This window comes from Mesoplodon bidens (assembly GCF_964165515.1).
Source record: "Mesoplodon bidens genome assembly, chromosome: 3".
Classification (NCBI taxonomy): Eukaryota; Metazoa; Chordata; class Mammalia; order Artiodactyla; family Ziphiidae; genus Mesoplodon; species Mesoplodon bidens.
The window spans coordinates 140,036,890-140,051,788 of record NC_138178.1 but is presented as its reverse complement, the minus strand read 5'-3'; the positions used below and the strand labels follow the sequence as shown (position 1 = coordinate 140,051,788).

Below are 14,899 nucleotides of genomic sequence, written 5' to 3'. Positions count from 1 at the left end.
TTCCAGGTTGTCCATTTTATTGGCATAGAGTTTCTTGTAGTAATCTCTCATGATCTTTTTCATTTCTGCAGTGTCAGTTGTTACTTCTCCTTTTTCATTTCTAATTCTATTGATTTGAGTCTTCTCCCTTTTTTTCTTGATGAGTCTGGCTAATGGTTTGTCAATTTTGTTTATCTTTTCAAAGAACCAGCTTTTAGTTTTATTGATCTTTGCTATCGTTTCCTTCATTTGTTTTTCATTTATTTCTGTTCTGATCTTTATGATTTCTTTCCTTCTGCTAACTTTGGGGTTTTTTTGTTCTTCTTTCTCTAATTGCTTTAGGTGCAGGGTCGGGTTGTTTACTGGAGATGTTTCCTGTTTCTTAAGGTGGGATTGTATTGCTATATACTTCCCCCTTAGAACTGCTTTTGCTTCGTCCCATAGGTTTTGGGTGGTCATGTCTCCATTGTCATTTGTTTCTAGGTATTTTTTAATTTCCTCTTTGATTTCTTCAGTGAATACTTCGTTATTGAGTAGTGTATTGTTTAGCCTCCATGTGTTTGTATTTTTTACAGATCTTTTCCTGTAATTGATGTCTAGTCTCATAGCATTGTGGTCAGAAAAGATACTTGATACAATTTCAATTTTCTTAAATTTACCAAGGCTTGATTTGTGACCCAAGATATGATCTATCCTGGAGAATGTTCCATGAGCACTTGAGAAAAATGTGTATTCTGTTGTTTTTGGATGGAATGTCCTATAAATATCAATTAAGTCCATCTTGTTTAATGTATCATTTAAAGCTTGTGTTTCCTTATTTATTTTCATTTTGTATGATCTGTCCATTGGTGAAAGTGGGGTGTTAAAGTCCCCTACTATGGTTGTGTTACTGTCGATTTCCCCTTTTATGGCTGTTAGTATTTGCCTTATGTATGGAGGTGCTCCTATGTTGGGTGCATAAATATTTACAATTGTTATATCTTCTTCTTGGATCGATCCCTTTATCATTATGTAGTGTCCTTCTTTGTCTCTTCTAATAGTCTTTAGTTTAAAGTCTATTTTGTCTGATATGAGAATTGCTACTCCAGCTTTCTTTTGATTTCCATTTGCATGGAATATCTTTTTCCATCCCCTTACTTTCAATCTGTATGGGTCTCTAGGTCTGAAGTGGGTCTCTTGTAGACAGCATATATATGGGTCTTGTTTTTGTATCCATTCAGCCCATCTGTGTCTTTTGGTGGGAGCATTTAGTCCATTTACATTTAAGGTAATTATTGATATGTATGTTCCTATTCCCATTTCCTTAATTGCTTTGGGTTCGTTATTGTAGGTATATTCCTTCTGTTGTGTTTCTTGCCTAGAGAAGTTCCTTTAGCATTTGTTGTAAAGCTGGTTTGATGGTGCTGAACTCTCTCAGCTTTTGCTTGTCTGTGAAGGTTTTAATTTCTCCATCAAATCTGAATGAGATCCTTGCTGGGTAGAGTAATCTTGGTTGCAGGTTTTTCTCCTTCATCACTTTAATTATGTCCTGCCACTCCCTTCTGGCTTGTAGTGTTTCAGCTGAGAGATCAGCTGTTCACCTAATGGGGATTCTCTTGTGTGTTATTTGTTTTTTTTTCCCTTGCTGCATTTCATATGATTTCTTTGTGTTTAATTTTTGACTGTTTGATTAATATGTGTCTTGGCATATTTCTCCTTGGATTTATTCTGTATGGGACTCTCTGTGCCTCTTGGACTTGATTAACTATTTCCTTTCCCATATTAGGGAAGTTTTCAACTATAATCTCTTCAAATATTTTCTCAGTCCCTTTCTTTTTCTCTTCTTCTTCTGGAACCCCTATAATTCGAATGTTGGTGCATTTAATGTTGTCCCAGAGGTCTCTGAGACCGTCCTCTGTTCTTTTCATTCTTTTTTCTTTATTTTGCTCTGCATCAGTTATTTCCACTATTTTATCTTCCACCTCAGTTATCTGTTCTTCTGCCTCAGTTATTCTGCTATTGATCCCATCTAGAGTATTTTTCATTTCATTTATTGTGTTTTTAATTGATGCTTGATTCATCTTTAGTTCTTCTAGGTCCTTGTTAACTGTTTCTTGCATTTTGTCTCTTCTATTTCCAAGATTTTGGATCTTGGAAATAGAATTTTGGATCAGCTTTACTATCATTATTCTGAATTCTTTTTCAGGTAGACTGCCTATTACCTCTTCATTTGTTAGGTCTGGTAGGTTTTTATCTTGCTCCTTCACCTGCTGTGTGTTTTTCTGTCTTCTCATTTTGCTTATGTTACTGTGTTTGGGGTCTCCTTTTTGCAGGCTGCAGACTCGTAGTTCCCGTTGTTTTTGGTGTCTGTCCCCAGTGGCTAAGGTTGTTTCAGTAGGTTGTGTAGGCTTCCTGGTGGGGGGGACTAGTGCCTGTGTTCTGGTGGTTGAGGCTCGATCTTGTCTTTCTGGTGGACAGGTCCACGTCTGGTGGTGTGTTTTGGGGTGCCTGTGTCCTTATTATGTTTTTAGGCAGCCTCTCTGCTAATGGGTGGGGTTGTGTTCCTGCCTTGCTAGTTGCTTGGCATAGGGTGACCAGCACTGTAGCTTGCTGGTCGTTGACTGAAGCTGGGTGCTGGTGTTGAGATGGAGATCTCTGGGAGATTTTCGCCGCTTGATATTATGTGGAGCTGGGAGGTCTCTTGTGGACCTGTGTCCTGAAGTTGGCTCTCCCACTTCAGAGGCACAGCACTGACTCCTGGCTGCAGCACCAAGAGCCTTTCATCTACCCGGCTCAGAATAAAAGGGAGAAAAAGTAGAAAGAAAGAATTAGTAGAAGAAAGAAAGAGAGAGAGAAAGGAAGAAGGAAAGAAAGGAAGGAAGGAAGAAAGAAAGAAAGAAAGGGGGGAGGGAGGGAGGAAGGACGGAAAGAAAGAAAGAAAGGAGGGAGGGAGGAAGGAAAGAAAAAGAGTGAATGGAAGAAGGGAGGGAGCGAGGAAGGAAAGAAAGAAAGACGGGAGGGAGGGAGGAAGGAAAGAAAAAGAAAGAGTGAAAGGAAGAAGGGTGGGAGGGAGGGAGGAAGGAAAGAAAGAGAAAGAAAGAAAGGAGGGGTGGAGGGAGGGAGGAAGGGAAGTTAGGAAAAAAAGAAAGAGCAGGTAAAGTAAAATAGAATAAAGTATAAAATATAGTAGCATCATTAAAATTAAAAAGTAATTATTGAAAAAAAAAACGGACCGATAGAACCCTGGGACATATGGTGGAAGCAAAGCTATACTGAGAAAATCTCACACAGAAGCATACACATACACATTCACAAAAAGAGAGCAGGGGGAAAAATCGAAAATCTTGCTCTCAAAGTCCACCTCCTCAATTTGGGATAATTCGTTGTAAAAAGAGGAAAAGGGGGAAAAGTCTGAAATCTTGCTCTCAAAGTCCACCTCCTTAATTTGGGATAATTCGTTGTAAAAAGAGGAAAAGGGGAAAAAGTCTTAAATCTTGTCCTCAAAGTCCACCTCCTCAATTTGGGATGATTCGCTGTCCATTCATGCACTCCACAGACGCAGGGCACATCAAGTGGACCGTGGAGCTTTAATCCGTTGCCTCCGAGGCTGCACAGAGAGATTTCCCTGTCTCTGCTCTCACAGCTCCCGGGTCTCAGCCTTGGACCTGGCCCCGCCTCTGCGCGTAGGTCGCCGGAGGGCGTCCGTTCTTCGCTCAGACAGGACGGGTTTAAAGGAGCCGCTGATTCGGGGGCTCTGGCTCACTCAGGCAGAGGGGAGGGAGGGGCGCGCAGTGTGGGGTGGGCCTGTGGCGGCAGAGGCCGGCGTGACGTTGCACCAGCCCGAGGCGCTCCGTGCGCTTTCCCGGGGAAGCCGTTCCTGGTTCCCGGGACCCCGGCAGTGGCGGGCTGCACAGGCTCCCCGGAAGGCGGGGTGGACAGTGACCTGCGCTCGCACATAGGCCTTGTGGCGGCGGCAGCAGCAGCCGCAGCGTCCCACGCCCGTCTCCGGGGTCCGCGCCTTTAGCCTCGCGGCTCGCGCCCGTCTCTGGAGCTTCTTTAAGCAGCGCTCTTAATGCCCTCTCCTCGCGCAGCAGGAAACAAAAGGGAAGAAAAAGTCTCTCGCCTCTTCGGCAGCTCCAGACCCTTTCCCCGGACTCCCTCCGGGCTAGCCGTGGTGCACTAACCCCTTCAGGCTCTCTTCCTGCCTCCAGCCCCAGTCCTCTCCCTGCGCTCCGACCGATACCCGAGCCTCAGCTCCCAGCCCCGCCCGCCCCGGCGGCCGAGCAGACAAGCCTCTCAGGCTGGTGTGTGCCTGAGGGCACCGATCCTCTGTGCCGGAATCTCTCCGCTTTGCCCTCCACACCCCTGTTGCTGTGCTCTCCTCCGCTACTCCGAAGCTTTCCCCCTACGCCACCTGCAGTCTCCGCCCGCGAAGGGGCTTCTAGTGTGTGGAAAGCTTTTCTCCTTCACGGCTCCCTCCCACTGGTGCAGGTCCCGTCCCTATCCATTTGTCTCTGTTTATTCTTTTTTCTTTTGTCCTACCTTGGTATATGGGGAGTTTGTTTCCTTTTGGGGGGTCTGAGGTCTTCTGTCAGCGTTCAGTAGGTGTTCTGTAGGAGTTGTTCCACGTGTAGATGAATTTCTGATGTATCTGTGGGGAGGAAGGTGATCTCCGCGTCTTACTCTTCCACCATCTTCCTCCGCTCTCACCTGATTTAATTACTTTGAAGTCAGAAAATATACTTTAGTAATTTCAATACTTTGGAATTTATTGACAATTTTTGTGGCTCAAAGTCAGTTACATCTTGGTGGAATTTCCACACGCACTGGAAAAGAATGTGTATTCTGTAGTGTAGTGTGGGGTGTCCTATAAATGTCAGTTCGTTTGAGTTAGTTGATAGTGTTGGTGTTGGTCAAATGTTCTATACTCTAAATCAGTTCTTCATCTGGTTGTTCTGCTAGTTAAGGCAGAAGGTTAATATCTTCCTTTATTATTGTGAAATTGTCTATCCTAGTTATGTCATTTTTTTTCTTCATGCATTTTGAAGCACTTTCATTACTTTCATATGCATTTGGGAGTGCTGTATCTTCTTAATGAATTGACTCCTTTATTATTATTAAATGCCCCTCTTTATTTCTATTACCCTTTGTCTTCAGCTACTTTATTTTGTATTATCATGGGCAGACTTACCTTCTTATGCTTAGTATTTGAGTAGTGTATTTTCCCCCACACTTTCACTTTCAATTTTCAAATTAAAAATTTTTTAAAGTCTTTATTGAACTTGTTACAATATTGCTTCTGTTTTATGTTTTGTTTTTTTTGTCCCTGAGGCATGTGGGATTTTAGCTCACTGACCAGGGATTGAACCCACACCCCCTGTATTGGAAGGTGAAGTCTTATCCACTGGACCACCAGGGAAGTCCCTATCTATCTCTTTATACTTTAAATGGCTCTCTTAAAATACTAGACTATCAGTTTCTATTCTTTTTTAAAAATCCAGTCTGAAAATTTCTGTCTTATAATTAGTGTGTTTATTCCATTTACATTTAATGTAATACTTGATATAGTTGGATTTAGGGCTACCATCCTGTGGTTTATTTTCTATTTGTCCTATCTGTTGTTTGTTTTTCCCTTCTTGACTTTTTTTGTGGAGGTTATTGTTATTATTATTGTTACTATTATTATTTTTTCAGCTAAAATACCTATTACATTTGTTTTATTGTGATTCTGCTGGCAATGGTTTCTCCCAGCTTTTGTTTCTGAGCATGTCTTTATTTGACCTTCAATTTTGAAGGATATCTTTGCTCTCTAAAAGTCTAGGTTGATAAACATTTTTCTCTCAGTATTTTAAAGATGTCATTCCATTGATTTCTGGCTTCCTTTGTTTTTCATGCTTTGTATGCTGTAGTTATTACATCTCCCCAAAATATAACACATATAAATAATGTATCTTTGTTTTTGATGTTTAAAAACTTTTTCCCTTATTTTTCATTAGCAATTTTACTGTCATCTTCCTACTGTTGCTTCCTTTGGTGTATCTTGCTTGAGGTTTACTGAGCTAAGATCTCTGTGTTGCTATTTTCCATGCTATTTGAAAAATTTTAGTCATTCTTTATCTAAATAACATTTGTGTCCTATTCTGTTTTTTTCCCCCAGACTCAGCTACATATATTTTAGATTGCTTGATATTGTCTCAGGACATCTTTTCAGTTATTTTCTCTTTTTGCTTCAGTTTGCAATAATTTACATTGATATGTTTTTAAACTGTCCTTTCTTTTTTAGTGTCCAATATATTGTTAAATCTATTCAGTTTTTTATTTCAGAGATTGTATTTTTTATTTCTATGTTCCCATCTCAACCTCTCTATTGCCTATTTTTTCTCTTGATTATTGTTACAGTTTCCTGTTTCTTTGCATGCCTAATAATTTTTAATTGTATACGGACATTGTATTGATACAATGTAGAGATTTTGGACTTCATTATTTTCCTCTGAAGAGGATTTCATTTTATTTTAGCAGGTGGTTAAATTACTGGTGTGTCACCTTAATTATGACTTTAATTTTTTTTTTTTTTTAGTATGAGTCTATTTTCTACATTTTTGATCTTAGTCTCAGGTCATAACCCTTTATCCTGAGACTTGATTTTTATTCCTGAAGTAAGCCCTTCTGTGGAATTAATGGAAAGCTCAAGGTATTTGCCAAACTTCTCTAACTTGATAGGACTCGAACTCCAAAATTTCTCCTATAGCTTTGGGAAGCTGATGAAGTTTCTGCCTACCTCTTTAGCCTTCTAGTCATTGCAAGACATGATGGGTTCCTTGTAGTCTCATCCTATGCATGCAGTTTAGGTCACAGAGGAGGATTTGAGGTAGATTTATATACAGGTTTATGGCTCCATATGTTAAAGGAATTCCACCTTAACTTCAAGCTGCTTTGGCAGTCCCAAATTATGACCTTTGACTTTTTAGCCCCATAAGACTTTTCTGTTTGAGCTCTATCACCCATGAACTATACAAACTGAGATGTGCTCTCAGGGGAATGGACAGTTAAATGAATATCTCACCTAATGTGTCTTCCTTTTTTCAAGGGTTTGTCTTTTCCAGTTTCTATCCACTTTTGATTGTCTTTTAGTGCCTTGAAACAGATTTTTTTTTCCCATATGTTGGCCCATGCTTCTTGATTTGGCATCTGTTCTTGTAAATTGTACTTGGTTACATATTTGTTTTTCTTAATATGTAAGTTGTTTGAGAGTAAAGGGCATGGTTTATTGATCTTTATTTTATCCCATTGTCTGATCCAGAGCAGTACCTTTTACTAAGCAGCTACTTAGTCAGTGACTTGCATTGTTATTTATAAGAAGAACAACTGTGAGTCAGAATTTAAACTTCAAGTCATCTACTCATAAGTTAATTTCTCTTCAGTACACCACTCAATATGAGTTCAAAGAAGATTTTTTTAGGTAGATTTTTTTTTTTTCGCGGTACGCGGGCCTCTCACTGTTGTGGCCTCTCCCATTGCAGAGCACAGGCTCTGGACACGCAGGCTCAGTGGCCGTGGCTCACGGGCCTAGCCGCTCCGCGGCATGTGGGATCTTCCCAGACTGGGGCACGAAACCGTGTCCCCTGAATCGGCAGGTGGACTCTCAACCACTGTGCCACCAGGGAAGCCCTAGGTAGATATTTTGAAGTATAGTATTCCCTTAAAAATCTACTTGTAAAATATTGACATTTATTTTTAAAATAATTTTGTTTTATATTTTAATATTGTTTTAATTTTGATGTTAACATATATATCATTTGACCTACAAAACTGCTAAAGTTACTGCCTAAAACTGTTGGATTTTCAATCAAGGTATATGCAAAAGATATTATTTTTTGTATTAATTTTTATACCTAAAGCAAAACCACTTCTCCATGCAAAACAGACCAGAGGTGTTTCTTTTATTTAGAATAATGGTAATTTCCAAATTCTGTGTAGCATGTGGTTGAAAATAATGTCTTTGAATCATTTTATTTTAAAAAGGGACTTTATTTAAAAATTTGATTTTAAATTAGACTTCTCTAGATCAAACTGATGGACAAAGAATTTGTCCCATCATGTCAAAATTACATTAATACAATTTTTGGATGAGTCATCCAAATTTGTCTGTGTTATTAAGTTTATTATTCTCAGTTTGTAGAGAAGTGACTATAGCCCTTAGTCTTAATAAATTGAACTGTTTTTAGCTGTGATTATTATAGTCATTAACATTTATTTAATATTAACCATGCTTTGTTTTCATAGTGTAGTGTTTACTTGAATGCAAAGAGTATTGTAAACTGGCTTCTTTTCAATGGAGTTTTTAGTTTATATGGAAATCTTGTACTCATTGCAGATCTCACTTGCTGATCATGCTAAACTAATAATGCCAGTTTCAAGGATACGTTTTATTATTTGTACCATAACAAACCATAGTTATATTTGTTTATTTTTATGAATTTGTTGTTTTAATTACTTGAAAGAAGTACATTGTTTAATGAAGCTAAAAAACTTCCCTTTTCTTCTTTCTCCTTTAGAATCGAGTTTCCTACTGGGAAATGCCCAGATTGTGGATTGGCCTGTAGTTTATAGTAATGACGGTTTTTGCAAACTCTCTGGGTATCATCGAGCTGATGTCATGCAGAAAAGTAGCACTTGCAGGTAGGTAAGAGAACAGCTCAGGAATGTTTTCTAAAGTTTAACTAAATGTTGAATGTGGTTAAAAGGCTTAAATTTACTTAGACTCACTGTGATTTGGTCTTGCACCCAGTTCTTGGTACAGAGCTCCCAAAACTCTTGGAATTTCTTGTTATATGTTAATGAGGTGACTTTTGGAAAGCCCTTAGGTAACCTAAAGACGGGGTTGGCTGCCAGAGGAACCAACCATGTGATTAGTACCATGCCCTCTCCCCAGTCTCCTGGAGAGGGGCTGGAGGTTGAATCAATACCAGTGGCAATGAGTTAATCAATTATGACTGTGTAATGAAGCCTCCATAAAAACTCAGAGGACAGGTTCTGAGGCCTTCCAGTTTGGGCAACATGTGGAAGTGCCGAGAGTGGCATGTCTGGTGAGGGCATGGAAGCCCCATACCTTGTCCTGTGCATCTCTTCCATCTGCCTGTTTCTGAGTTATATCCTTTTATAATAAACCAGTAGTCTGGTAAGCAACATGTTTCTCTTAGCTCTGTGAGTCTCTCTAGCAAATTATTCAAACCAAAGGAAGAGGTCATGGGAACCTCTGATATACAGCTGTTTGTCAGAAGTACACATAACAACCTCTGCTTGTAACTGGTGCTGAAGTTTAAGAAGGGTGTCATGGGAACCTCCAATCTGTATTAGGTGGGTCAGAAGCACAGGCAACGACCTAGGCTTGTGACTGATTCCTGAAGTCTGGTGGAGGGTAGTCTTGTAGGACTGAACCCTCAATGTTTAACCTGTGGAATGTGATGCTATCTGCAGGTAGGTAGTGTCAGAATTGAGTTGAGTCATAGGACACCCAGCTGGTGTCCCTAGAATTGCTTGTTGTTGGTATAGGGAAACTCTCCACCACCCACTACACACCCAGATTGGAATTGGTAACAGAACCTATGAAAACTATAGGGTAAAAATTATATTAAAATGTTAAGGAGGCTAAACTGTCAATAGAAATACATAGTTTAAGAGCCACCGGTGAGAACTTTTGCAAAGAGCAATATTTTTGCATAACTGTGAATTTATTAATTCATTCAATAAATATTTTTTGATCACCCTCTATGGGCCACAAACTATTCTAGGTGCCAAGCGATCAAAGGGACATCCTATATCAGAGGAACATTGATGTCATCAGCACTTCTTGAGTTGCTAAAACTGTATTGAACAAAGTAGAGGCAACAACCCCAACCAAGTAGGACATGGTTTTTGAACATTTTAAAAAATCAAAATAAAGTTCTTTCATACTGTGTAAATCACACATACTTTGTTATGTTGGTACATTGTACCACTGCTATTTTGTTTGACTTATGTAAAATAGAATCTGGCATTTATATTATTTATAACAATTCTTTTAAAACATTCCATATCTGTGAGCTTAAAGAGACTATTACCAAAAAAGATCATAAAAAAGAAAAGGAAATTCTATATAAGGAACCAATTTAGAACCGAAAACTTTTCACAATATTTCAGTAAGGCCAGATGGGATGTTTTTCCCTTGAGTTAATTTTTCTTTAAAGCTCACACTTAACTAAGTACCAAAATCATGTTATTTTAGAACTGCAAGGGGTCTGAATTATTTTTTACTCCATATTCGTTATTTTTCAGAGGAAAAACTGAGTTAGAGTTAGGTTAAGGGATTTGCCCAGGGAAACAGTGATTTATTTATCTTTTTTTCTACCCATTTGTGCTGCAAAACATTATATGCATACACATATATATTCTACATCTTCATGGAGGGTAGGGATTTCATATGGGGTCTAAACCTGACTATACATGGGAATCACTTAGAGAGGTTTTGCAAAACACAGATTCTCAGACCTCATCTTAAACCTATTGAATCAGAATCACCCCAGGTGGGTAGGTGGGGGCAGAAATCAGTACTTTTAACCAGCAGCTCTGATGATCCTGATGCTTAGCCAGCACTGAGAAATTATCTGTTCAAACATCCTCTTTCTTCACTTATCCTCTCCCAGCAATCCTCATTTTCTCTCTACTAAAGTTGTTCTCATATTCAGCCTTCACTTCCAGGCCTGAAATTGGTAGGTGGGAATGATGAAAAACTGTGGCCCCTCGTTGAGAAACTCTCTTTGGTAGCACGGATGTCTCTTGTGCCTTTTTATCTGCTGGATGGATATTAGCTCTTGGCCTAGCACTGTCACTGAGGTGTGTGTTCTAAATTCTGGGAGGCCAAGGTTTGTATTGAGCATTTCTGCTCCCTTATGTCTGGGCAGGGTTTAGGTTAGGAAAAGGTTAATTTTATGGTAGACCTAACCTGTGGAACAGGTTCTATAGAGAATTCCAGGAAATGTAGATGCTCCCATACCTATTTCCTGACCTCCCACCATCATCATGCCAGGCTTGTTTCAAGTTGCCATCTTCTACCTGAAGGTGCTCATGACTTTTCCTCCTTCGATTCCCTATAGTTCATCATTTGGCACCATCATATGGCCCTAAACTAGTTTTTCTTATCCCTGGGGTTTTCATCGCTATTGCTCTTGTTGTCATTTTGAGATGTATTGCTCTTCATATCTGGATATATTGTAAAGTCATGCTCACATCTCTTCTTGCTTCCCATGTATCTGCCCCTATACCCCAGCCTGTTTTCTTTGGCATGTGCAGTTTTTCCTATAAAAGTTCATTAAAAAATGCTGGCATGTTGTAACTGTATATTCTCTCCCCTTAAAGCATTGCTTTCCCTCCTACCACCAGTGCCAGATTATACATGCCTTGAAGGTAAGGATTCCATCTTGTTCACTTTTGTATGCACTACAGGACACAGCTCAGTGTTTTGTGTCAGTATTGTTGAATTGGTTGGTTTGTTTTGCAATAAACCCTAACCTAGGTCTCACAGACTTCTGTATAACATGTTTTTATTTATTGTATTTTATCCCAAGTGTTATGGTATTTGAGGTGGGTAAGAAAGCAGAGAGATTTGGATTATGTTACACTTTTTCACTGTGGGAAGATGTATGCAAATCTCCCCCCAGTTCTTCTTCACTTTTGTTAGAGATAGTATTTTCAAAATACCAGTATTCTTTTATTTTTTTAACATCTTTAGTGGAGTATAATTGCTTTACAATGTTGTGTTAGTTTCTGCTTTATAACAAAATGAATCAGCTATATGTATACATATATCCCCATATCCCCTCCCTCTTGAGTCTCCCTCCCACCCTCCCTATCCCACCCCTCTAGATGGTCACAAAGCACCGAGCTGATCTCCCTGTGCTATGCGGCTGCTTCCCACTAGCTACCTGTTTTACATTTGGTAGTGTATATATGTCAATGCTACTCTCTCACTTCGTCGCAGCTTACCCTTCCCCCTCCCTGTGTCAAGTCCATTCTCTACGAATACCAATATTCTTTAAAAATTTTTTTCTTGAGACATAGTTAATTTACAAGATTATATTAATTTCAGGTGTATAACAGTGATTCAAAATTTTTATAAATTATACTCCATTTAAAGTTATTGTAAAATATTGGCTATATTTCTTGTACTGTACAGTATATCCTTGTAGCTTATTTATAAATCGTAGTTTGTACCTCTTAATCCCCTACCCTTATCTTACCCCTCCCCTCTTCCCTCTCCCCACTGGTAATCACTAGTTAAACATAACAGTATTCTTAACACAATTATTACTTGATTGCACCAAATGCCCATTGTGTTCTGCTAATCTAAAACTTGCAAGCAATTGAATGCTCTCACAGAGCAATGAAGACTAGCATCTGATATATGAGCAAGTGTTTGAATCCTATCAGGTTTTCTTAAGGCATAGTTTATTTTAGTGCGCGCCCCTTTCAAACTTCTACATTCCGTTTAAAAATTAAACTACACCCATTTTACTTTCATTGAAGCACTTTTTAGAAGAATGAAGACCTGGAAATAATAAAAACGTCTGGTAGTATATTTATTAAAAAATATTATGGCAAAGCCCTAACTTCCTACATCATATGTTGGAAGAATAATGACACTGAAAGAAGCTAACAACGTATTACTAAGTAAAAAAATCAACCAACCAGCCAAATAAACAAAAAAGATTTCAAAACAATATCTGCATCATGATTCCAATTTTTTTTAACATATAGTTGTTTTCCATTTCCTGTATAAATCTATAAAAGCCTTTGAATATGATACACAAGGAAACAGAGGGAGGAAAGAAACTTTTATACACATTTAGAAATACAGTGTTAAAGCTAATGTTATACAGTTTTGGAATCACTGAATTCCAGTTGAATATGGAGATAAATAATTTGATACTGAGGGTAGCCTTATAAACAAATCAAAGAATTTTACTGATTTTAATAATGACAAGTTTTAGACAAACATAACAGAATAAGAAACTACAAATCAGTGAGTATCACTTTGTGAGGAAAAAATGTGAATACTTTATGTGCTGAAAAAGAGTCATCTTTGTATACAACTTGCACTAGATGGATTAACATTGATAGGATTAAAGTGGTAACTGCATAAAGATTACATGTCCTATTTTTAAAATATTCAAATGTGAGTTTTATGGAAAATGACAAATATTAATTTGTCATTTTACAATATCAAGAGGCTAAGATTATTTATACATTACATATTATTATACATTATTTATACATTTGTATATTTATTCTGTTTTCTTATTTTTTTCCTTCTTTGTCTTTCCCAGTCCTTCTCCCATTAGACCAGGTGCATAGAATCAAATTAAACATACTCCTCAGTTTGTCCCAGTATTATCATTTGGATCTCTCTGGGCACAGTCTATTTATTTTATTTTAATTTCCTTTTATTTGTTTTATTTTGTTTTATCTTCTTTTCTTTTATTTATTTTCCCCTTCATTCCATTCCCCTTCATCTTCCATAGTTATTCATTTTAGTGTGTTCATTGTATGTCTTTCTAATCCATCTTCCATGTGTTTAATAAATACGTGTATTCTTGAAATGATGTTGCTTTGTGTGTGTTTGTTTTTAAGGCCTACATAATTCATACCGTGCAGTAAGATATACAGTTTCTTACTCTCTTCACTCACCATTATGTTTTTGATATTTTTTAATGCTGCTATGTCATAATCTATTTCATCATGTCTGACTGTTTTATAGTGTTCCAGTGTCCTCACAGCCTTCATTTTCTTTATCCACTTTACTAGTCTTGAACTCCAACTTTTGACACTTTGTTATTCCAACAAGTTGGAGGTAAACATCCTCATACACAACTTCTTGTGTTCCCATGGGAGAAGTTGTCTGTCTCTATGCCCAGAAATAGGATTGCTGGATAGTAGAATATATGCAGAAATTGTAGATTAACTGCTGTCAGATTGTTGTCCAGAATGGCCCTCTGTTTGTACTCTCAGCAGCCATGAGCAAGGGTTTTCCTATATCCTTGCGCTTTATAATAGTAGCTAAATTTCTATTTAAAAAATCCGATGTGTGCCATGTACTGTCTCATTTTTATTTTAGCTAAAATTTCAAAAAATATTTTAATGAAATTTCTGGATTCCTAGGAAGTTCAAATATTCATTTTACTCTTCAATAATTTCATTTCCAAGCTTTTGGACTGTTGCTCTTTATTGAAGAACACAAAATGTATTGCGTGTTTGAAGGAAATTGTATGTAGATATTGGGGGAATGGCATTTAAAAACATCTGATCTTATCTCAGGACCCTTAGAAAGCCCTGACATTCGAGACATACTGTCATAGGTCAGGTAGAAACCACTTTAGCATTTTACCCTTGACTAACCTGAACCTTTTAAAAACCTGTTCTACTTCTTTTTAAATTTATTTTTCATTTATTTATTTTTGTTTTTTAAGATAAAGGGGTGAGAAGAGCAGTCAGATAGGTAGGGAAGATTGGAGTAGATAGATGCTTTCAAATACAGTTTTTTTTTTTTTTTGGAAGGCCCGTTAATAATTCTTAACCAAACTATCAAATTAGACGATGAAGCAGAGATGTTAAGAGCCACTTTATTGGATGTATTTTCACAGGTAGTTTTATTAACGCAGGGTTACCTCAGTCAACAAGAGAAAATTACACATGATGGATGTCAGTCAGTCTGGTTCCATTTGGCTGAGGGCTCTGCTTCACAATGAGCGAAAGTGTTGAAACATTCAGTGTTGACTGAATGTTTGTGTGCTTATTAGTCCAGGAACATTGTTGACCATTAGCAGATTAAGATAGATTGGCAGCACTCATGATTAGATTATATATTTTTTCAGTTTGTAAGATTCCTTTCTCCTTTGGATGTCTGTCA

At 38.0% G+C, this 14,899-nt stretch overlaps 1 protein-coding gene across 1 annotated transcript in view; it reads left to right on the top strand.

The window, feature by feature from the left end:
• The window catches only part of KCNH5 (potassium voltage-gated channel subfamily H member 5), a gene marked incomplete at both ends in the record, with an annotated part of 359,387 nt that overhangs the window by 29,161 nt on the left and 315,327 nt on the right, over nucleotides 1-14,899 (top strand). The window contains one exon of the mRNA XM_081228128.1: nucleotides 8,514-8,637. Within this exon, the coding sequence (XP_081084254.1) occupies nucleotides 8,514-8,637 (124 nt within the window). The remainder of the gene's footprint in view (nucleotides 1-8,513; nucleotides 8,638-14,899) is intronic.